The 24,375-nt window shown below is 38.2% G+C and overlaps 1 protein-coding gene across 1 annotated transcript; it reads left to right on the top strand.

Moving 5' to 3' along the window:
- Positions 1-504: 504 nt before the first annotated feature.
- Positions 505-13,087, top strand: LOC149412880 (phenoloxidase 1-like). Its single transcript, XM_089645117.1, has 13 exons — positions 505-658; positions 1,866-2,058; positions 2,540-2,642; positions 3,243-3,363; positions 4,315-4,520; positions 4,820-4,930; positions 5,041-5,179; positions 6,222-6,386; positions 7,990-8,118; positions 8,617-8,798; positions 9,069-9,211; positions 10,358-10,584; positions 12,122-13,087. The coding sequence occupies exons 1-13, from the start codon at positions 551-553 to the stop codon at positions 12,350-12,352; spliced, it is 2,058 nt and encodes a 685-aa protein (XP_089501243.1). The 5' UTR covers positions 505-550; the 3' UTR covers positions 12,353-13,087.
- The last annotated feature ends 11,288 nt before the right edge of the window (positions 13,088-24,375 follow it).

Below are 24,375 nucleotides of genomic sequence, written 5' to 3' on the forward strand. Positions count from 1 at the left end.
AATAAACCACTCACTAGATCAATATCTTTGGGCTTTTTGTATGAAACAAATTGGTCCTAAAAAACATAGATGTGCCAATATATAGACAGTACAATTATAATTCGAAGCCTACTTATTATACTATACACCAATGAAAAACTCTGAAAGTTTATTCCATAGAATTTCAGAGTTTTTTTATTGATGGATATAGTTAGGCAATCATATGACGTCACAATATTTCAGTTCCAATTATCAATAAGAGTTATACCTCCCTGCTCATGTTCTTGAAAATTCAAGATCCGAATAAATTGTCTAAAAGGTTTAAAACTTATAATCTTATAATATAAATAGATCAAGTTATCAGATTCGTAACCACAACGGAGCAATAACACAATAATCACCCTGTAGCCAATAAAAACACTGTGGTTTTGCACCCAACTCTTCCCAGGAAATGTTTGTTTGTTCACTGAATTAACTTTTAATATTTTATATTTAAGTCATTGGCAACTTTGTCACTCTGTCAATTGGTGTGTGGCTTTCGTTAACTGGAGGAAGAAGAATATTTTTTACCATGAGTACTAAGAGAAACCTCCAATTGCTGTTTGATAGGCCTTCCGAGCCCATTTTCACAGTTAAGGGGGAACAAAATGTGACCTTTGATGTCCCACAGAACTATTTGGTGAGTAGACAATCTTTGTCATTTAAATTCATTCATAAATAGGCATCCTTAACATTAAAAAATACTACCTTTTTATTAATTTATCATACCTTTTTCTTCATTATTAGGCATCTTACGAAAAATGAGTAGGTTGAAAGTAAAGTAGTTAGTAGTTGTTTTTTTTTAACATTTTGAACTATCAATTTTCTTCGCAATCCTTTTTTATTGTTGTTGCAAGAATTTAATTTAAAAAATATAACATTTTTCCTAACTTCGCATGCACTGGAAATTTTAATATTTAATATTTGAAGTAGTTTCTTTAGTTTGGGTGTATTTTCTAGTTTCTACAAAACTATATTATTACTTGAGGATTTTTCTAAATTAAGTAAAAAAAAATAATACACCCGTTACATGATATTGTAAAAAGATGGTTAAATTTGAAAAAAAAAGCATGTTTTTTAACATAACAGGTAGGCTATTAAAAATATATGTATTCAAATTTTAATTTTGTTACATCACTGACTCACGTTCAAAATTTATTCAAACTAAATAGAACAAGTCATAAGAATAAGGAAGGGTTGTTTCGCAGAATTCGAACTATTCATCAAATTTCAAAGATAATTATCAAGTTCTGTTATTATATCACTATTGGCCAGTTGTTACACAAAAATGAAATAATAACAGAACTTGAATAGAACCTTTTACAGAATCTGAAAATAACTTTAAAATTTGATGAATTGTTCAAATACTGTGAAACAACCCGTACTTAGAGCTCCCGCGGATGAAATACTGCCAAGTTTATTAACATCATAAATTATCTTAAAAGTGTATTTAAAAAATAATAAATAATTTAATGATAATACATTACAAAATAATAATAATAAATAAGTCGTAAATAAAAATATTATATTCCCAGTGAGTTTAAAAACACTCATTTCGGTATGTTGCTTAAATGAAAAAATAAGTTGGCTGACGCAGCCCATGACAGGGACGCCTGGAGGGCCCCCCTTGTCAAAGCGATGAGTCCCAACCAAATAGTACAAAATCAGACGAGACCTTCTCCCCCTTGTCCTATTCGGGTTGGGGACCCATCGCATCGTTAAGGCGCCTCCAGATTTCCTTGACTCTGGAGATATTTCTCCCGTGTCTCCGTTTCTGGAGCGGCCCACTGAACGTCTTCCCACAGAATTATTGAAGGTGACATAAATGCTAATTTGTTTCTTTCCAGTCCGATCGCTTCCAATCCATCGGACCAGGGCTGTCCAATCGCTTCGGCGAGGATGCCTCGGAGCATGTGCCCGTGCAGGCGGTCGGGGAGATTGACCTGAGCGTGATCACGCAGATCGGTCGTGATGAGAAATTCTCCGTGTTCATTCCTCGACACGGCAGGGTTGCTAATGAGCTGATCAACATCATGATGGGTGAGTAAAAAGATGTGTTGCATTTTTTTTTTACGTCTGTTATTCAATGCATGAAAATATTTTGGTAAGGTTCGTTCAATATGTCCAAAATATTTCCAAATTCAAATTATTCTAAAGCATTTTCACCAATCGAAGGACTATTTGGTTGGGAAAACCCATTATCTTTTAGCTTGGGTTCCTTTGAAGTAGGTACACACTTTGCTGCAAATCTTTTTTAAACCTATACTTATTTAGTATGTTATCAGGTATTTAATCTTTTCAGATAGCTTTTCAATCAGCGGTAGTGTTTTTCGTTATCTAAACACATAATAATCTTGACCTATGTTTTTTGTTTGTTCAAAGTCACAATCACCGTTGTGGTCATATCACAAAGGAAGTAGTTAAGGACCTCAAGAAATTGCCTAAACCACATTGTGGTCAACCAATCGCTTTATAAAACTGCTCTCATGGATTTCTAATATGTTGACTTTGATTTTGACAGCTTCTCCGGATCCTGAAAATCTCTTCTCAACTGCTCTGTTCTGCAAGGATCGCATCAATGCTGGTTTATTCAACTACTGCTTGTCCGTTGCATTATTGCACAGGTAAAAATACATAATCATTATCATTGGCGATCCCGTGGTAGAGCGGTTAAGACCCTGGACTTCGAATCCAAAGAACAAGGTTCGAATCCCGGCGTGCGCAAATAAATGTTATTTAATAAATAAGTGTTATTTCACAAATAATTAACATAAAATAATATACTTTATAGTATATTTTTGGCAAGTTACTCTCAATATCAATCAGGTTAAGTACCAGCATTCAGAATCGAAATGTTGCTTTAGCCGTGTTTGGTTATCAGATTTGAGCATCCAGTTAGCTTCCAACCTTTCTCTTTAGTCCCTGGCTCCCTTTAGGCTCCGTACAGTCGGGAGCAGTTGGGACTTTTGAGAACTAATCACGTTTAATAAGGTGCCTTGAAGAAATAATGGCTCCCTCGAACCTACTAAAAACGCGAAGAGAAAAAATATGATTGGTGTATTGGAAAAGAATTAACCTTTAACTAGCACTTTATTTATATGATAAGTAAAAGCGATTTGGCTACAAATAAAAAAAATCTGCATAGATAGAAATATTTCATAAAAATATATTGTTGGTTGGGTCGGTGTTATGTGTATGTATCTGATTGAAAATTAATATTTCAGACAAGACACTAGGGGAGTATCTGTCCCGACACTAGTGCAGTCCTTCCCCGATCGCTTCTTCGACTCAGCCGTGTTTCAGCAGGCGAGAGAAGAGGCCGACACGCTTCCCGTTGCACTCAGGGTAAGTACTAATTAAAAAGCAACATTATATTGTGATTCAATTCAATCATTTTAAAAACATTGCAAACTACAATTTTAATTCGTCTTTAAAGATAATATTGATCAAGGTTTTATGCGAACAGCAACAAAGCTTACAATTGATGTTATATATGTCATTTTCCAAAGTGATTCGATTACTACAAGATAACTCTCCCCACCGGCATGACCATTTGCAAGTTAGTCTTAAGCAGGTCTATCTGTCGGTGACGGAGATAACCATCGGGAGCATAAAAATTAATGCTCTCCACTATAGTGGAGTTTTCAAACCATCCACGAATCGGTCTGAGGATAGGTATAATATTGTACTTATAGGGTCCTTTATAAGGCTCATTTCCCATATGATGAAATAATTTTTTGGGAGATTATTTTTTTAAATCCTAAAATACACCAACCATTTTTCAGTGAAAATACCTGATACGATTTGAGATTTTCATGACCAAAGGTATTACAGTGATTTATTTTGGGGTACAATGCCGTGTTGTCTTCTTCCTTCTTTAGCCAACGTTTCGGTCAGCATTACAGTGTCCATCGTCAGGGCAGATGTGTGATGATGGACACTGTAATGCTGACCGAAACGTGAGCTAAAGAAGGAGGAAAAATAAATCATTATAAGTGAAAAAAACCTTATTGTGGAGTTAAAATTTCTTCACAAATAATAGAAACAATGGGAGATATGGCATGGAAGCGTCATGACTGTTGCCGAGCTACGACCTAACTCTGCATAGACTATCAAAGTGGTAAAGCCAATGAAAGTTATGCGTTTGGCTTGTAGGTAGAAAGGCAGGGTGTTTGTAGTAGTATCGGTGAACATTCACATGGTTTCGTATTAATAATGGTTCACATCCCACCTCCTTATTTGCATTATCTATGGGGATTACTATACATTATTTGAAATGTTTATTATGTGTTACAGAGGCCTATAGTCATCCCGCTGGAGTTCACAGCCTCCGACCTAGACGAGGAGCACCGCTGCGCATACTGGCGCGAGGACATCGGCCTCAACCTGCACCATTGGCATTGGCATCTGGTGTACCCCTTCACGTCCACCAATCCTGCTGTGGTCAACAAGGACAGGCGCGGGGAACTGTTCTACTACATGCATCAGCAAATCCAGGCTAGGTTGGTGTGGTGTCATGTTTTCAACAGTCTTAGCTAAGGAGATCTGTGAACCACTTCTCTCTTCTGGATGTGATCTTTCCTATTATAGGTACAGATGAAAGATACTCTCGGTAACACTCTGGTGAAAAACCACCATTCAGAATTAAAACGTCGCTTGAAATGGCATTAACGGTGTTCATATAAATTAGTCCCACATTATTAAATTTTCACAATCAAAGACAGAACAAATCCAGTCAAATACTTTTGTTTTTAAAGAAGCGTTTATGAAGCAGGTGTTAATTGATGTATGCTTTTTCCAGGTACAATTTCGAGAGATTGGGAAATTCCCTACAGCGTGTGAAGCCATTGAACTTCAGAGACCCAATCAAGGAAGGGTACTACCCAAAACTAGATTCCCTCATTGCTTCAAGGTACGCACTTCATTAATTTAAATTTACCAATTAAAATCACAATATCTTAATAATAAATACTCATTATGTTAAAAGCACAGAAAGAGTTAATGAGGATATTTATATTCCAGAGGCTGGGCTCCCCGCCAGGAAAATATGGTTCTGCAAGACCTGAGGAGAGAAGTGGATGAGCTGGTGGTGACCCTGGATGAGTTTGAGCTCTACATCAAGAGGCTGTACGATGCCATCCATTCTGGCACAATGATTACTGTGAGTGCAAACTTATCTATCACTAAACTAAAACACACACAAGATATACACGGGTAAAGTTTGGTATATTTTGGAGTTGATTCTAAAGGATAGTACAGGTAAAAAAGATTAATAACTTTTTTCGAAATTCTATTTTTTTCATACCTACTAAAATCTGTAGGGTAAAGTCGAACTTACCCAGTAAATACTCCGTGAGTGAAGAGTAGCAACGAGAGCCGGCCCTGTGCAGGCAAGATCCAGGGAGCTAAAGCGCTGATAATACCTAACACGTAATTCAGCGAAGGTTTTTACTAGCACCAGGTGTCGTTCACCAGAGCCGGCCCCTGTGGCAACGTTGCAGATACTTATTTCGATATATAAACTTTATTATGTGTTGTGTTAGGGAGTAAAACATGTGTTAGGTTTTTATGTAAATAATTAAACAATTAAATAAATGTATACTTATTGTAATACTAGCCGTACACCACCAAGCGTTTCTGTGGCTCAGTCTGTCTGTGCAGATAGATAAACAATAGAACCTGTTATTGTTTATCCATCTGCAGTTGTTGAGATGAGGCTGTTTTTTAAAAAAAGCATGTTTATCTAACAGATGGCGCTGTTTTTCAAAAAAGGGATGTTTTTACCAGTCACAGGTGACATCTATATAATATAGGTACAGGTATATAAAAACACACGCGTATTTGAATGCAACGTTGTGTTAAAATTTCAAAGCCATTGGTGAAGAATTTTCAGAGATTTAAGATTTTGAACTAACATTTTAGTTTTTTAGATAATATTAAAAATGTTATATAATATAATTTAATAAAATGTAATGTTTAGTAGGATTAATGTTTGAAAAATCTCTGTTAAAATCTTCTGTTTAGAAAATACATCATTGTTTCATTTGAATGCATTTTCAAAGGAATAATTATGAGTTTCCAACCTTTTTAAAATAAATTGTGTAGAATTCATCCAGCAAAATTGTTTTCTGTTAAAATAAAAACTATAATATAGTGATGTATCAAATAATAACTAATAATAATTTTTATGTCAATGTCAACAGACAAACGGAGATACAGTTCCGCTGAACGAGAGTGATGGAATAGATGTACTCGGTAACCTGCTGGAGGCATCTTCGCTAAGCCAGAACGCCAGCTACTACGGAAACATGCACAACCTCGGCCACTTGTTCATCGGATATGTACACGATCCCGAGAACAAATATTTGGTAAGTAAACTTCTTGATGTCATATACACAGTGTCCGGAAACTAGTAGTAGAAGCGGTATGTAATATAGATGTAGCAAATTAATTATTTGGGGTACTGCAATGCAATCACTACACTAAGCTATAGTTGTAAAATACAACTGCTCTGTTAGCATTCACAGAATTCATCACTGAAAATCTCACAAAACCGTTTAAATTCAGTGCCAATGTGTGAATGTCGTAGCACAACAATGTTAATTAATATTCCTAAATGAATTCATTCCATACGCATTAGATTATGCATGATCGAAGTGGTGAAAAATTCAATTTCCTTCAAGGCACTTCGCGCATGTTTGATAGTGCATGCGATAAGTTATATATCTGGACTGCTCCAACACGTGATTTGCCATTATGAGCATAATCTGTCTTGCTCATGTCACGGTTTCAGCCGGCCGAGCTGTCTCGATACCGCCCAAAGATATTAGAAGAACGAGATGTGCTATGTTCATACTGTGTGGAATTGTTTTGCCCAGTGTCGCCGGTTTTGTTCACCAATACTACTGCACACCTTCGCTTACGCTAAGGTATCCGCACTAATACATACAACAGATTTCTGTGCGTACACGTCCCGATAGTATTCAAAGTACCCTAATTAGGTAGTACTCCGCCTACGGTCCGGCGGCCAACATAGCATATCTCGTTCTTCTAATATCTTTGATACCGCCCAATGCTGTAAAGTTTTGTACATAAAGAAATATGCAAGTACTAAGAAAGCTCAAATAGTGACCTGGAGAGAAAATGGTTCTTACAAGATAAAGATGAATTATGAACTTGAAATCATTATATGTTTATTATTATAACATTATTATTTATTACATAGACCATTGTAAGGTTCTGTAGGACCCAAAGACTGTGATGGACTGGCCACGTAGAAAGAACGCTAGAAGATAGGACTTCAAAATTTATGACTGTGTGGGTTCCCACTGTAAGTTCAAGCGACTCAGAGGCAGATTGAGGAAGAGGTGGATAGACTGTGTGGAAGAGGATTGGAGCAGGATGGGAAGGACCGAGGACTGGATGCGAATAACGAGGGACCGTAATCAGAGAATTTGTGGAGGAAGCCAAATCCCACCCTGGAATGATGATGATACTATTAACCATAAGAATTATAGTTGGTGGAGTACATTTAAAACACAACCTGTCTTACTAGATTCTTATGCGATGGTTCAGCATTGTTATAGTAAAACCTTTTAAAAGCTTTTTTTTACCAATAGCTATAATGCAGCTATAAGTTAAGTTTTTCATTATTCCAATCTTACCAATATTTACCCTGTGTATGTAAGTATGACGGAACTTGTATTGTGGTGTCGATAATGCTTATTATGATTAAGTTTAAATAGAAAATTTAGTAATTTAGCATATCTATCAGACATGGCAGTAATGGCTGAAAAAAATTTTTTTTACTCTTAATATGTTACAATGGCGCCCAACGTGGGCCATTAGTAATATTTTTTTATGTACAAAAATAAAAAAAATTTCCACTCCTGTGATATAGATTTCAAACGATTATCAAAGAATCTTTATTTTATTTTTAAGTAGAAAATATGTTACCTTTTTTGAATTCAGGAAAACATTGCTGTGATGGCTGACCCCGCTACAGATCTTCGTGACCCCGTCTTCTTCCGCCTTCACGCCTTTGTGGACCGCATGTTCCAGGCATACAAGGGAACTCTTCCTCGCTACACTGTCGCAATGGTGAGTACCTGTCCTCCTTCCTTATTTAATACGTTTTTATGAATAAACAGTTATTAGCCGAGTGAACGATTGCATCTGGTTTCCATCCACTCCTAATTCTCCTCTCGTCCAGCTCCTCTTTCTTTTTTAAAAAAATTAACCTCAGTCACGTCTTCTATAATTTTTTTTATTTATTTGCCTATAAATTTATTGTTAAATTCCGGTTCCTGTTCAAGATGGTGGCTGTTTTAATTATTTTATTCATTTTAAAGATTCTTTTTTCAAATATTTAATTATTGTGTTTATTAATAAAGTAGGTGGGTATTTAAGTACCTACTTACAAATTTTATGATTTCAGAAAAAAAAATTGTTTTGAAAATTAGATACATAGGCACTTTTTTCTAAGCGATAAACTATTAAAACTACTATATATTCCATCTATTTATTTTATATTTAAACTGCTTCATTCAAAAGGGTACATATGCTTTTTCCCAATTTTAATATCGAATGATTTTGCAGCTTGGAAACCCGAACATAACCCTGACCTCAGTGGCAGTGACCACACAGGGAGGTCAGCCCAATCAGCTGGAGACCCACTGGACCCAGAGTGACATTGACCTGTCCAGAGGTCTCGACTTTGTGAGAGGCGGAGGTCTATTTGTGAGGACAACTCATTTGGATCATGTTCCTTTCAATTATACGTAAGTTCAATTATTAAAAAAAAGATTTCAAGCCAAAACGTTGATATATTTAGTTTCGGCAACTTTTCAACAAAATTTTCAACTCTTTTTTTGTCAAAATTTAGTTCGTTATTATTCACAATTTTTTTATATCAACCTAAATTAATAAATTACACGGAAGAGATGCAGAGATTGACGGAAAGATAACTGGTAGCTAGATGTCTAGTTGTAATAATATATTAGAAATTATGTAGGTGCATTATATTTACAATTTTGATATTATTATTCCAGGATCAACTACAACAACTCTGGTAATGCCAAGATGGGCACAGTGCGTATTTTCCTGGCGCCCAAATTTGACGAACGTTCTCTCCCATGGGCCTTCAGGGACCACCGCCACATGTTTATTGAGATGGACAAGTTCTTCGTGCAGTGTAAGTATAAATACGGATAAAATTCCTTACATTAACACTTATATAATACATACTAGAAGATTCTAACCGGCTTTGCCCGAATTTCTAAACTAATTATTCTACATTCATTATTATTTTACTTTATAACAAACAAACAAAAACATTCGACACTTTCAGGAATACAGCACTAACATACGACTGCATCCACACAATGTCAAAAAAGACAGAGAATTTAATTTATAGCCATGTACAAATACATAATTACTTTGGTCACTTCGTACTATGTATAAGTTTTCCAACATATTCTTACTTTCAGTAGATACATATTTCTTTACATTGCAGACCTTAAAGCTTTGTGCTTAACAAGCAAGACCGATCAAACAACCTTTTGTCATCACTCACAAATACACACTAAGTAGATTTGCACTTAAATATGCATACTATGTAGACTTCTCATTGATGTAATAGACTTTTTTTTTTTTTTTTTAAAAAGAAAGACAAATATTCCCGGGTTACGAATAACCTGACAATATTTGAAAATCTCCTACTACCACCACAGTAAGCTGAAAATGTTGCTTGTGTTGTGATGGAGGACTTAGCCAGCCGAGGAATTGAACACACTACGCCTGAGTGGGACCCAAGCGCGATGTCAACTCGGCCACCGACCGGTCAATAAAATATAAATATAGTCAATACCGGTCAACTTCTACTACAAGCCTTGTATTAAATTAGAAATGATTTATCCGTAATTTCTATATGGGTTCCCAATATCAACTGTAATCTTTTAAATTCTCAGTGAAATGCATCAAATTCTTGGTAATTTTGTCTTATTACAGACATTTCAGTATGTACATATTTCATTTCAGATTTTTGATACTTTTTCTAACAACACTTAGGTATAGAATTTACAGATATGTTTATCATTAAATCAAATTTTGTAGTATTGCTTGTAATAGAAGTTTACAAAGTAGTGTTTTGCGTCATTTTTGAGTCTTCACCCTTTTAACCTCTCGTTCCCCAGCGTGTCCCTAAGGACACTATTAAAAAATCTTTTCTATGAATATAACTAGCTATTTGGGGGAAACTACTTTTGGTAACATTATTTGGTAAGATGGAACAATTTACATAAATATCATTAAGAAATAAATCATCCATTTTAATTCCCAGTGCAATCTGGCGACAATACCATAACCCGCCGCTCTGATGAATCCTCGGTGACCATCCCGTGGGAGAGGACGTTCCGCAACCTGGAGACGGGGAGAGACGCCACCGATGACGACTCCTTCAACTTCTGCGGCTGCGGCTGGCCCCAGCATGTCCTACTGCCGCGAGGCACGCTGGCTGGCATGGCCTGCACGCTCTTTGTGATGATCTCCAACTACGACCGCGATAGGGTAAGATGCTTTTATATGTTATTATAATGAACCACTCATAGCCTAAAGATATATCGACTGCCATAATACGGCCATGAGCAAAGATATTAGAAGAACGAGATGTGCTATGAGCAGTTCGTACTGAGTGGAATTGTTTTGCCGAGTGTCGCCGGTTTTGTTCACCAATACTACTGCTCACCTTCGCTTGCGCTAAGGTATCCGCACTAATACATAGAACAGATTTCTGTGCGTACACGTCCCGATAGCGTTCAAAGTACCCTAATTAGGTAGTACTCCGGCTACGGTCCGGCGGCCAACATAGCATATCTCGTTCTTCTAATATCTTTGGCCATGAGCCTAAAATTGTAATTTTTTAATATTTATAAAGTAAAAAAAAAAATAATATATTGATGCATAAATTTTCTTCTCCCTGTCATATTCTTATCGAGGACATTGATAAGATGCCTCCAGTCGTTCCTGTCCGGCGCTACTTCAACGGCCTATGTCCATAGCAGGACTAATCTCTCCTCGCACAGCCTCTGGAGTTGTTTCTCAAAAATGTTTGGTGCGGCCCACTGAATGTCTTCCCTCTGGAATATCACTCAGAATTTTAAGAAGAACTCAATGTTCTGGCATTCTTTTCTATGAATAGTACCAGGGGTTCGATGTTTAGTTCACCCCGAGCTACTCTTGCCACTCTTGAAAATCTTGGTCACTGGAATGTATTCTCTCGTTCATCCTCCAGATTTAGTGACCGAAAAACATATATGTATAATATATTATTTGTCTTCTAATTGTCATTGGCAACACTTACATTTCATTTGGACTGTGGTCACTCGCAACCGACAAAAATATTATCGGTATCTTTTTATTGGTATTCGGAGAAGATGAGATGTTCTTTTGCACTAGAGAAAGAGATCTCAGAGCTTGGTGCTAATTTGTTATTACTTTTTCAAGCTGACAGCATCTTATGGAAGTAAATTATGTCCATCTTTGTATTTCTCCCACTATGAAAGCGATGGACAATAGGTTCTCCGACACGTATGCTTCAGAACGATCAGTCCATTGTAGAGCTTTTCTTCGCAGGGGGCGTAAAGCCAGTTCCGAAATTTAAAAAAATTTATTTCATACTTTACATAAAAACAAAAATATCTTTGATAGTTTAAAGTACTTACCACAATCTCCACGTTGAAGTGGTAACTATATTGGGAATATACCACATCTAACTGTTGGAGTTCAAATAGTCCTTGATTACAAAATGGAATAGAGGTCATCCACAAATGTGTTGACAGATTAGTGAGAGCTGCCTAGAGTTAACATCACTGGGAGACATTTAAAGGAGGCCTATATACAAAGATGGATGCCAGAAGGCTTATTGAGAAGGAGAAAGAATTTTGAGGTGTAATCTGATTTATTACATTGTATTTCCTGAGATATCTTTCATCTATGTACTGTTTGTCGAGATGAAATCAGATATTTTGTTCTCAAAGTTTTTTCTCCTCATCTCATGAATATATTATGTTTTGCATACTACAACGAATCTTTAATATTTCGACAGGTTGAGCAATCCCTTGATGGTGTGTGCGCTGACGCCGCCAGCTACTGCGGTATTAAGGACCGTCTGTGGCCCGACCTGCGCTCCATGGGTTACCCCTTCGACCGCATGGCGCGCCCGAACGTTGAGACTATTGAGGAGTTCCTTACACCCAACATGGCCATCCAGGATGTCAACATCCGATTCACGGGCCAGACGATGCTCAACCCCAGGAACCCGCCCACCAATAACTAAATCTGAAGTATTTTATTTACTTCTTCGATCGTTGTCATACACTAGTTTTTTTCTTATAAAATGATGGTCATTAGATGCTATTTGATGAAAGTTATTTCCCTCTCTCGTCAATTCCTTAACATTATCAATTTAGCACAAGAAATCATTAAGTAACATTCATAGCCAATAAGATAACATAAAGTTATTACGTAATCTAATGATATCTATTTTAATAAAAGTACATTTTATACGATTAATGACTTCTTCCCCCCGAAGAGTTTAGTTTAGAGTCCTCATAGTTTTCATAAAAAAATAACACATAATGTTTTCTAACTCAAATTTAACATGGATGTCACTCAATAATATCTTGCCCACACTGACGATATGTGAAATAATTTCAACAATAATCAGCATCTCACGGAGGGATTTAGCTTCCTAAAATGTTTTCACCAAATTCGGTAACTAGCCATTCGTCTCGAGTCCTTCAAATTCTGTTTCAATTTTCGTACATTTCGACCACAATCCTGTTCTTCTAACAATAACGGTTGGTTCAAATCCACTGGTCCCGTACAAGCCAACTCTCAAAAAAATTTAATGGCCAAAACTTATTAAGTTATTAAATTCAACTACGACAGTGTCAACTTCTATTCCTGACGAAGTGAGTCTTAACACAGCCACTTCTAAGTTAATGAACTCATCCTGCATAAGCAAGGTATCCATTGATATTCCCAACGAAAAAAGTTAACATGGAATCCCCGAAGAGATCAAAGATCTTATTAGGGAGAAAAATATTATTCAAAAAGAATGGCAAAAAAGTTACATTCCTTAAGAGATGCCCTAAATGAATTCAGCAATGAAAGCTGACATGAGTATATATCGTCCAACTAAAATGACAGTGCATCGTTCTGGAAGCTCTCCAAAACTATCAGGCATCCAAAGACCAGAATATTTCCCCCTCAAGGCCCAAACGGAGTAGTATACTCTACTGCAGAAAAGGCAGAAGGCGTTGCAGAGAGTCTTGAAGCCTAATTTACCCCAATAACCAATTGTGATGACCCATCCTTCGTTTCGATGGTGGATTCAAAAGTAGCTTCAATTTTAAATTCAGAATCTAACGACTTGTCAATTAGATTCTCAACACCTAAGGAAATCAAAAAAATTATTATCTATCTTGAGATTAAAAAGTGGGCGGTCCAGACGGCATATCAATAAAGTAGTAAAATGTCTCCCTATTAAAAGCATCAGCGTCCTAACAGCCGTCTCCAATGCGTCATTACAACTTAGTTGCTTTCCTAAAGCATTTAAACATGCAAATGTAATTTTAATACCTAAATCGTGCAAAGACCCACTATTAACCGAGAATCATTGCCCAATCAGTATCCTCCCTTGCTTAGGTAAAATTCTAGATAAAATCATTAAAATTCGATAAGAATCATTTACTCGTGAAAATAAAACCTTGCCAGATTTACAACACGGCTTTCGACCGGGACATTCTTGAATACATCATCTTCTCTGCGTAGTCCAACACATAACAGAAGGTTTCAACATTAAAAAACATACGGTGATCCTTACCCTCGAAATAAGACAATCATTCGACAGAGTATGGCATTACAGTTTACTGTATAAAATGTATCTTATGGGCTTTACCGAAGCGTTTATTTAAATGATATTTAGCTACCTTTCAAGTATAATTGGATGATATTCTATCCTCAGAACGTCTAATCAAAGCCGGTGTCAAGGCGGATCACTGTCGAATGCTACAATGTATGTTCTAGCGATATTCCCCCACCAGTGAACCATAATGTAAAAATTTCATAATTCGCAGACGAAACAAATGTAATTTCAAGTTCAACTGTTGTGACCACTGCTACACTGTACAGCTCCAAACCACTCTAATCGAAAAATTATTGTAAAAACTGGAGAATTTCAATTAATCCCATTATAAGTGCTGCAGCAGTCTTTTCATGAAGAGTACCCAAGCAACCCCCGAATATAATACTGTTTGGGGAAAAGGTTCCATGGAAAAAAATCAATTAAATACCAGCTCATCAATGAAAAAGTGAAATCAGCAAATAAGTCAATAGCAGCACAATATGCTACCCCATGCTAGGTAGAAATAGTCAACTATCAGCAGACAATAAATTACTTAGATACAAGACGACCATAAGGTCTGGCTTTACATAATATGCTGCACCCATTTGGGGACACGTAGCTCACACACAATTAAGCAAATTACAAATCCTGCAAAACAAAATCATTTGATAAGCGTTGAAAGCGTTGAAGTTGATCAGGGTTAACACTCTTCATAAAGACACAACCATTCCTCTGATAAAGGAGTTAATTGTTTCGCACTCGGAAAAATTCTACGCCGGCCTAGCCGGACATGAAAATCCAACCAATTATGCTAGAGTGAGTAAACTCATTGTTTAGGAACTCTGTAAATAATATCCAAGTTCAAGTCCAAGTAATTAAATAATGCCCTGAATTAAACACCAATTGCGTTAATGTCCTAAAAGTTGTAGTTTTTCATGGTATGATGTGCATACATAATGTTAGGGAAATAGAGAAACACCTACATTTTCGCATTTCCACATTTTTTTAAGAACCTAGTTTAAATATTTGCAAACGAAATTCATGTTCTTTTAACTCCAAAAAAGTTTTTTAAACACAAATAATGTTTAAAACCTTTCGAAAGATGTTCCCAATTTGTTTGGAGTATCTAGAAGCTATATAGATTCTTATTTGCCCAGTAACTATTTTTTTATAAATTCATAAAATGGCTACTAACAAAAAGGGACAAAAAATTAAAAATGGTCAATGAATACATTATAATAATCGAAGAAGTAAATAATAATGAATCCAGGTTAATTTCTGTAAACAAACAAGAATCATTTTGTATAATATTTTCAACTGAATGTTTTGTTTTCATAATATAAATAATATGCTTTTTTCTTTATAATTATAATAATTTTGAATGTATTTTATCATGACATGTATATTTCCATTTTTTGTAATATATTAATTTTGTACTATATATAATTTCATATTTAATAAAGAAACCTTTTCATCAACTTTATTTGTTGGTATTTTATCTAATACACTGAATAAAGCGTATTATTCCACAGTTAGAAAAATAATGACTAACGCCACCACTGGGAAAAAATAAACCACATTTTTTATACTGTCATTTCTGACATTTCAAAAGGCCCCAAATAGGGGAGTCGCTATATGCACAGCGACTAGTCGACAGGGGGCGTGGCCAACATATTCGAGCATACCCGAAGTGAAGTGTTTCGGCGCTTTATTTGAAATTGGTTCTCCGCTCAGATTCTTTTTGTGACGTCACGGCCGAGCATTTCCGAATATTGCCGAGCAGCCGATAAGTAATTTTCATCTTTAAGCTGCTGCCACACGCAAAGCTCACATCAACAGATAATATAAAGCACAATAGCGCTCGCCATACAATCCCATACAGACCCGACACACGTAAAAAGATAACGCGCTATAAGTGTGGTTCTGAACTTCGCTAACCGAATTTATTTTACGTAACCGCTCCCGACGCGATATTTGAAAAGTTATGCGTCCCCATCTCCGCCGTAAAAAGGAGAGGGGGTCATTTTAATTACGGAGCTACCAACTAAGTTCCGTGTTCCCTTTGACAGCCATGACATAAGCAGCCTAATAATGCATTTCTTATTTATTATGTTAGCTCATATCGTCATGTGTGCTAGTAAATTTAGAAACATAAAAAAAAACTTTATTTGGCAAACATACTTAAAATATAAATATAATCAATATTTGAATTTGAAGTAAACAAATTTTCGCCCTTTCAAAATTAATCATATTTTTAATCTCAGTACGTATGTTTATATGGTAATATCATTCGGTTTTTTGATAAAGTTGGACGGCCTGATACCTACATAGAGAAGCTTCTACTTTGTTCGTTTGTTGATTGTTTTCAATTGTTTTCCTGGGTAATCTCGTGCTCTCTTCTCGTTCCCTGCCCTGGTGTTGGTCGAGCTGTCCAACAGATCCAACAATAGGCGACAAGTATCATCCATTTCGAAAACGTGCTCAAGCTGTCGGTAAGTAAAGTTGTCACTGTGACAGATGAAATTATGTTCCTCGGCCGCTCTCGAATTCAACTGACCCCCTCTCCTACCATAGGAAGAAATATTTGATAACGTCGTGTGTCGGTAGAAAAGATGATGCGCTGTACATTAACTTTTGATGTGAGCTTCGCGTGTGGCAGCAGCTTTAGTTTAATACAATAAGGAAGTTGAGTGAAAAATATTTTGACTTATAAAAAATATGTTCATGTAGATCAAAAAATATCGATTCTAAATATATAAATATATTTCTATATTATTATTCTTAGAATTAGTTAAACGTTCTTGAAAAAGTATTCAATAGCAATAGACTGTATACTCTCCACGATTGGTCGAAAGAATTCTGACGTCACATGTGTCGTGACTTGTACGTACAACGGATCACCTATGGTGCATCTCTTTCTATTACATGAGAGATGGTCGGTTTAGATGAGAGACGTGGATAGGCCAAACGTTTATTTGGGTTTGTCAAATATATGTACGTATTTGTTGTTATAATTATATGAAATGGATTTCTAAAGATACATATTCGTATAGTGCTTTATAATAATTTGTTGTTTATTGCATAACTTAGAAGTTTTTATTATTATACATGTCACATAACATGTGATACACTTCAGGCCGCCGGCCGCCCAGAAAAGTCTCACAGTGAACTGGGTTGTATACCGTTATTTTACTTTTGGTCTTTACTTTTCTGCGCGGTGGTCCCGAATTCGCGCGGGGCACGTCAACAAATAGCGACGGCAATACCGTACAAGTACCGTACCGGGCGGGAAAAGCAAATATTCTAACTTAAAATATTAATTTAACTATGAAATCTTAATCAATTTTCTTTTTTTTAATAACATCAATTCTAATAGACGGTTAACATTGGTAAAAAAATTACTGGAATTCCTTGTTGAAGAATTAAAAATTTTTCCATACAAAATGCTTAAGCGACGTGGTTTTCACAGTTCGAATGACGTCACACCCACAGCCCGCCTCTTACCGCTCGGATTCCGCTCGTTTTGGCGGGCTTAATAAAATTTAAACTTTGAGAATTAATTTAATTATGAAAACAAACTTAAAAAAAAATACCAGTATTTAAGTTTGAATGCTAACATTGATAAAAAAAATAAAAAATGGACTCAACTTCCTTATTGCGCCTTAATATTCGAGTTCTGGTTTGCTGCTTAGCTAAGAAGTTGTGTAGATTGCGGATTCATGATTTGGTAGGCGCGAGCAATTGCGCCTTAATATTCGAGTTCTGGTTTGCTGCTTAGCTAAGAAGTTGTGTAGATTGCGGATTCATGATTTGGTAGGCGCGAGCAATTGCGCCTAAATATTCGAGTTCTGGTTTGCTGCTTAGCTAAGAAGTTGTGTAGATTGCGGATTCATGATTTGGTAGGCGCGAGCAATTGCGCCTTAATATTCGAGTTCTGGTTTGCTGCTTAGCTAAGAAGTTGTGTAGATTGCGGAATCGTGTTTTGGTCGGCGCGAGCAATTGCGCCTTAATATTAGAGTTCTGGTTTGCTGCTTAGCTAAGAAGTTGTGTAGATTGCGGAATCGTGTTTTGGTCGGCGCGAGCAATTGCGCCTTAATATTAGAGTTCTGGTTTGCTGCTTAGCTAAGAAGTTGTGTAGATTGCGGATTCATGATTTGGTAGGCGCGAGCAATTGCGCCTTAATATTAGAGTTCTGGTTTGATGCTTAGCTAAGAAGTTGTGTAGATTGCGGATTCATGATTTGGTAGGCGCGAGCAATTGCGCCTTAATAATCGAGTTCTGGTTTGCTGCTTAGCTAAGAAGTTGTGTAGATTGCGGATTCATGATTTGGTAGGCGCGAGCAATTGCGCCTTAATATTCGAGTTCTGGTTTGCTGCTTAGCTAAGAAGTTGTGTAGATTGCGGATTCATGATTTGGTAGGCGTGAGCAATTGCGCCTTAATATTAGAGTTCTGGTTTGCTGCTTAGCTAAGAAGTTGTGTAGATTGCGGATTCATGATTTGGTAGGCGCGAGCAATTGCGCCTTAATATTAGAGTTCTGGTTTGCTGCTTAGCTAAGAAATTGTGTAGATTGCGGATTCATCATTTGGTAGGCGCGAGCAATTGCGCCTTAATAATCGAGTTCTGGTTTGCTGCTTAGCTAAGAAGTTGTGTAGATTGCGGATTCATGATTTGGTAGGCGCGAGCAATTGCGCCTTGATATTAGAATTCTGGTTTGCTGCTTAGCTAAGAAGTTGTGTAGATTGCGGATTCATGATTTGGTAGGCGCGAGCAATTGCGCCTTAATATTAGAGTTCTGGTTTGCTGCTTAGCTAAGAAATTGTGTAGATTGCGGATTCATCATTTGGTAGGCGCGAGCAATTGCGCCTTAATAATCGAGTTCTGGTTTGCTGCTTAGCTAAGAAGTTGTGTAGATTGCGGATTCATGATTTGGTAGGCGCGAGCAATTGCGCCTTGATATTAGAATTCTGGTTTGCTGCTTAGCTAAGAAGTTGTGTAGATTGCGGATTCATGATTTGGTAGGCGCGAGCAATTGCGCCTTAATATTCGAGTTCTGGTTTTCTGCTTAGCTAAGAAGTTGTGTAGATTGCGGAATCGTGTTTTGGTCGGCGCGAGCAATTGCGCCTTAATATTAGAGTTCTGGTTTGCTGCTTAGCTAAGAAGTTGTGTAGATTGCGGTTTCATGATTTGGTAGGCGCGAGCAATTGCGCCTTAATATTCGAGTTCTGGTTTGCTGCTAAGCTAAGAAGTTGTGTAGATTGCGGAATCGTGTTTTGGTCGGCGCGAGCAATTGCGCCTTAATATTAGAGTTCTGGTTTGCTGCTTAGCTAAGAAGTTGTGTAGATTGCGGATTCATGATTTGGTAGGCGCGAGCAATTGCGCCTTAATATTAGAGTTCTGGTTTGCTGCTTAGCTAAGAAGTTGTGTAGATTGCGGATTCATGATTTGGTAGGCGCGAGCAATTGCGCCTTAATATTCGAGTTCTGGTTTGCTGCTTAGCTAAGAAGTTGTGTAGATTGCGGATTCATGATTTGGTAGGCGCGAGCAATTGCGCCTTAATATTAGAGTTCTGGTTTGCTGCTTAGTTAAGAAGTTGTGTAGATTGCGGATTCATGATTTGGTAGGCGCGAGCAATTGCGCCTTAATATTCGAGTTCTGGTTTGCTGCTTAGCTAAGAAGTTGTGTAGATTGCGGATTCATGATTTGGTAGGCGCGAGCAATTGCGCCTTAATATTAGAGTTCTGGTTTGCTGCTTAGCTAAGAAGTTGTTTAGATTGCGGATTCATGATTTGGTAGGCGCGAGCAATTGCGCCTTAATAATCGAGTTCTGATTTGCTGCTTAGCTAAGAAGTTGTGTAGATTGCGGATTCATGATTTGGTAGGCGCGAGCAATTGCGCCTTAATATTCGAGTTCTGGTTTGCTGCTAAGCTAAGAAGTTGTGTAGATTGCGGATTCATGATTTGGTAGGCGCGAGCAATTGCGCCTTAATATTAGAGTTCTGGTTTGCTGCTTAGCTAAGAAGTTGTGTAGATTGCGGATTCATGATTTGGTAGGCGCGAGCAATTGCGCCTTAATATTCGAGTTCTGGTTTGCTGCTTAGCTAAGAAGTTGTGTAGATTGCGGATTCATGATTTGGTAGGCGCGAGCAATTGCGCCTTAATATTAGAGTTCTGGTTTGCTGCTTAGCTAAGAAGTTGTTTAGATTGCGGATTCATGATTTGGTAGGCGCGAGCAATTGCGCCTTAATAATCGAGTTCTGATTTGCTGCTTAGCTAAGAAGTTGTGTAGATTGCGGATTCATGATTTGGTAGGCGCGAGCAATTGCGCCTTAATATTCGAGTTCTGGTTTGCTGCTAAGCTAAGAAGTTGTGTAGATTGCGGATTCATGATTTGGTAGGCGCGAGCAATTGCGCCTTAATATTAGAGTTCTGGTTTTCTGCTTAGCTAAGAAGTTGTGTAGATCGCGGAATCGTGTTTTGGTCGGCGCGAGCAATTGCGCCTTAATATTAGAGTTCTGGTTTGCTGCTTAGCTAAGAAGTTGTGTAGATTGCGGATTCATGATTTGGTAGGCGCGAGCAATTGCGCCTTAATATTCGAGTTCTGGTTTGCTGCTTAGCTAAGAAGTTGTGTAGATTGCGGAATCGTGTTTTGGTCGGCGCGAGCAATTGCGCCTTAATATTCGAGTTCTGGTTTGCTGCTTAGCTAAGAAGTTGTGTAGATTGCGGATTCATGATTTGGTAGGCGCGAGCAATTGCGCCTTAATATTAGAGTTCTGGTTTGCTGCTTAGCTAAGAAGTTGTGTAGATTGCGGATTCATGATTTGGTAGGCGCGAGCAATTGCGCCTTAATATTCGAGTTCTGGTTTGCTGCTTAGCTAAGAAGTTGTGTAGATTGCGGAATCGTGTTTTGGTCGGCGCGAGCAATTGCGCCTTAATATTAGAGTTCTGGTTTGCTGCTTAGCTAAGAAGTTGTGTAGATTGCGGATTCATGATTTGGTAGGCGCGAGCAATTGCGCCTTAATATTAGAGTTCTGGTTTGCTGCTTAGCTAAGAAGTTGTGTAGATTGCGGATTCATGATTTGGTAGGCGCGAGCAATTGCGCCTTTATATTCGAGTTCTGGTTTGCTGCTTAGCTAAGAAGTTGTGTAGATTGCGGATTCATGATTTGGTAGGCGCGAGCAATTGCGCCTTAATATTAGAGTTCTGGTTTTCTGCTTAGCTAAGAAGTTGTGTAGATTGCGGATTCATGATTTGGTAGGCGCGAGCAATTGCGCCTTAATATTCGAGTTCTGGTTTGCTGCTTAGCTAAGAAGTTGTGTAGATTGCGGATTCATGATTTGGTAGGCGCGAGCAATTGCGCCTTAATATTAGAGTTCTGGTTTGCTGCTTAGCTAAGAAGTTGTGTAGATTGCGGATTCATGATTTGGTAGGCGCGAGCAATTGCGCCTTAATATTAGAGTTCTGGTTTGCTGCTTAGCTAAGAAGTTGTGTAGATTGCGGATTCATGATTTGGTAGGCGCGAGCAATTGCGCCTTAATATTCGAGTTCTGGTTTGCTGCTTAGCTAAGAAGTTGTGTAGATTGCGGATTCATGATTTGGTAGGCGCGAGCAATTGCGCCTTAATATTAGAGTTCTGGTTTGCTGCTTAGCTAAGAAGTTGTGTAGATTGCGGATTCATGATTTGGTAGGCGCGAGCAATTGCGCCTTAATATTCGAGTTCTGGTTTGCTGCTAAGCTAAGAAGTTGTGTAGATTGCGGATTCATGATTTGGTAGGCGCGAGCAATTGCGCCTTAATATTAGAGTTCTGGTTTTCTGCTTAGCTAAGAAGTTGTGTAGATTGCGGAATCGTGTTTTGGTCGGCGCGAGAAATTGCGCCTTAATATTAGAGTTCTGGTTTGCTGCTTAGCTAAGAAGTTGTGTAGATTGCGGTTTCATGATTTGGTAGGCGCGAGCAATTGCGCCTTAATATTCGAGTTCTGGTTTGCTGCTTAGCTAAGAAGTTGTGTAGATTGCGGAATCGTGTTTTGGTCGGCGCGAGCAATTGCGCCTTAATATTAGAGTTCTGGTTTGCTGCTTAGCTAAGAAGTTGTGTAGATTGCGGTTTCATGATTTGGTAGGCGCGAGCAATTGCGCCTTAATAATCGAGTTCTGGTTTGCTGCTTAGCTAAGAAGTTGTGTAGATTGCGGATTCATGATTTGGTAGGCGCGAGCAATTGCGCCTTAATATTAGAGTTCTGGTTTTCTGCTTAGCTAAGAAGTTGTGTAGATTGCGGAATCGTGTTTTGGTCGGCGCGAGCAATTGCGCCTTAATATTAGAGTTCTGGTTTGCTGCTTAGCTAAGAAGTTGTGTAGATTGCGGTTTCATGATTTGGTAGGCGCGAGCAATTGCGCCTTAATATTCGAGTTCTGGTTTGCTGCTTAGCTAAGAAGTTGTGTAGATTGCGGAATCGTGTTTTGGTCGGCGCGAGCAATTGCGCCTTAATATTAGAGTTCTGGTTTGCTGCTTAGCTAAGAAGTTGTGTAGATTGCGGTTTCATGATTTGGTAGGCGCGAGCAATTGCGCCTTAATATTCGAGTTCTGGTTTGCTGCTTAGCTAAGATGTTGTGTAGATTGCGGAATCGTGTTTTGGTCGGCGCGAGCAATTGCGCCTTAATATTAGAGTTCTGGTTTGCTGCTTAGGTCAGAAGTTGTGTAGATTGCGGATTCATGATTTGGTAGGCGCGAGCAATTGCGCCTTAATATTCGAGTTCTGGTTTTCTGCTTAGCTAAGAAGTTGTGTAGATTGCGGAATCGTGTTTTGGTCGGCGCGAGCAATTGCGCCTTAATATTAGAGTTCTGGTTTGCTGCTTAGCTAAGAAGTTGTGTAGATTGCGGTTTCATGATTTGGTAGGCGCGAGCAATTGCGCCTTAATATTCGAGTTCTGGTTTGCTGCTTAGCTAAGAAGTTGTGTAGATTGCGGATTCATGATTTGGTAGGCGCGAGCAATTGCGCCTTAATAATCAAGTTCTGGTTTGCTGCTTAGCTAAGAAGTTGTGTAGATTGCGGATTCATGATTTGGTAGGCGCGAGCAATTGCGCCTTAATATTAGAGTTCTGGTTTGCTGCTTAGCTAAGAAGTTGTGTAGATTGCGGATTCATGATTTGGTAGGCGCGAGCAATTGCGCCTTAATAATCGAGTTCTGGTTTGCTGCTTAGCTAAGAAGTTGTGTAGATTGCGGATTCATGATTTGGTAGGCGCGAGCAATTGCGCCTTAATATTAGAGTTCTGGTTTTCTGCTTAGCTAAGAAGTTGTGTAGATTGCGGAATCGTGTTTTGGTCGGCGCGAGCAATTGCGCCTTAATATTAGAGTTCTGGTTTGCTGCTTAGCTAAGAAGTTGTGTAGATTGCGGTTTCATGATTTGGTAGGCGCGAGCAATTGCGCCTTAATATTCGAGTTCTGGTTTGCTGCTTAGCTAAGAAGTTGTGTAGATTGCGGAATCGTGTTTTGGTCGGCGCGAGCAATTGCGCCTTAATATTAGAGTTCTGGTTTGCTGCTTAGCTAAGAAGTTGTGTAGATTGCGGTTTCATGATTTGGTAGGCGCGAGCAATTGCGCCTTAATATTCGAGTTCTGGTTTGCTGCTTAGCTAAGAAGTTGTGTAGATTGCGGAATCGTGTTTTGGTCGGCGCGAGCAATTGCGCCTTAATATTAGAGTTCTGGTTTGCTGCTTAGCTAAGAAGTTGTGTAGATTGCGGATTCATGATTTGGTAGGCGCGAGCAATTGCGCCTTAATATTCGAGTTCTGGTTTTCTGCTTAGCTAAGAAGTTGTGTAGATTGCGGAATCGTGTTTTGGTCGGCGCGAGCAATTGCGCCTTAATATTAGAGTTCTGGTTTGCTGCTTAGCTAAGAAGTTGTGTAGATTGCGGTTTCATGATTTGGTAGGCGCGAGCAATTGCACCTTAATATTCGAGTTCTGGTTTGCTGCTTAGCTAAGAAGTTGTGTAGATTGCGGAATCGTGTTTTGGTCGGCGCGAGCAATTGCGCCTTAATATTAGAGTTCTGGTTTGCTGCTTAGCTAAGAAGTTGTGTAGATTGCGGATTCATGATTTGGTAGGCGCGAGCAATTGCGCCTTAATATTCGAGTTCTGGTTTGCTGCTTAGCTAAGAAGTTGTGTAGATTGCGGATTCATGATTTGGTAGGCGCGAGCAATTGCGCCTTAATATTAGAGTTCTGGTTTTCTGCTTAGCTAAGAAGTTGTGTAGATTGCGGATTCATGATTTGGTAGGCGCGAGCAATTGCGCCTTAATATTCGAGTTCTGGTTTGCTGCTTAGCTAAGAAGTTGTGTAGATTGCGGATTCATGATTTGGTAGGCGCGAGCAATTGCGCCTTAATATTAGAGTTCTGGTTTGCTGCTTAGCTAAGAAGTTGTGTAGATTGCGGATTCATGATTTGGTAGGCGCGAGCAATT

The sequence above is a fragment of the Hesperophylax consimilis genome, chromosome 22 (genome assembly GCF_061612785.1).
Source record: "Hesperophylax consimilis isolate HC1 chromosome 22, BYU_Hcon_1.0, whole genome shotgun sequence".
Taxonomy (NCBI): domain Eukaryota; kingdom Metazoa; phylum Arthropoda; class Insecta; order Trichoptera; family Limnephilidae; genus Hesperophylax; species Hesperophylax consimilis.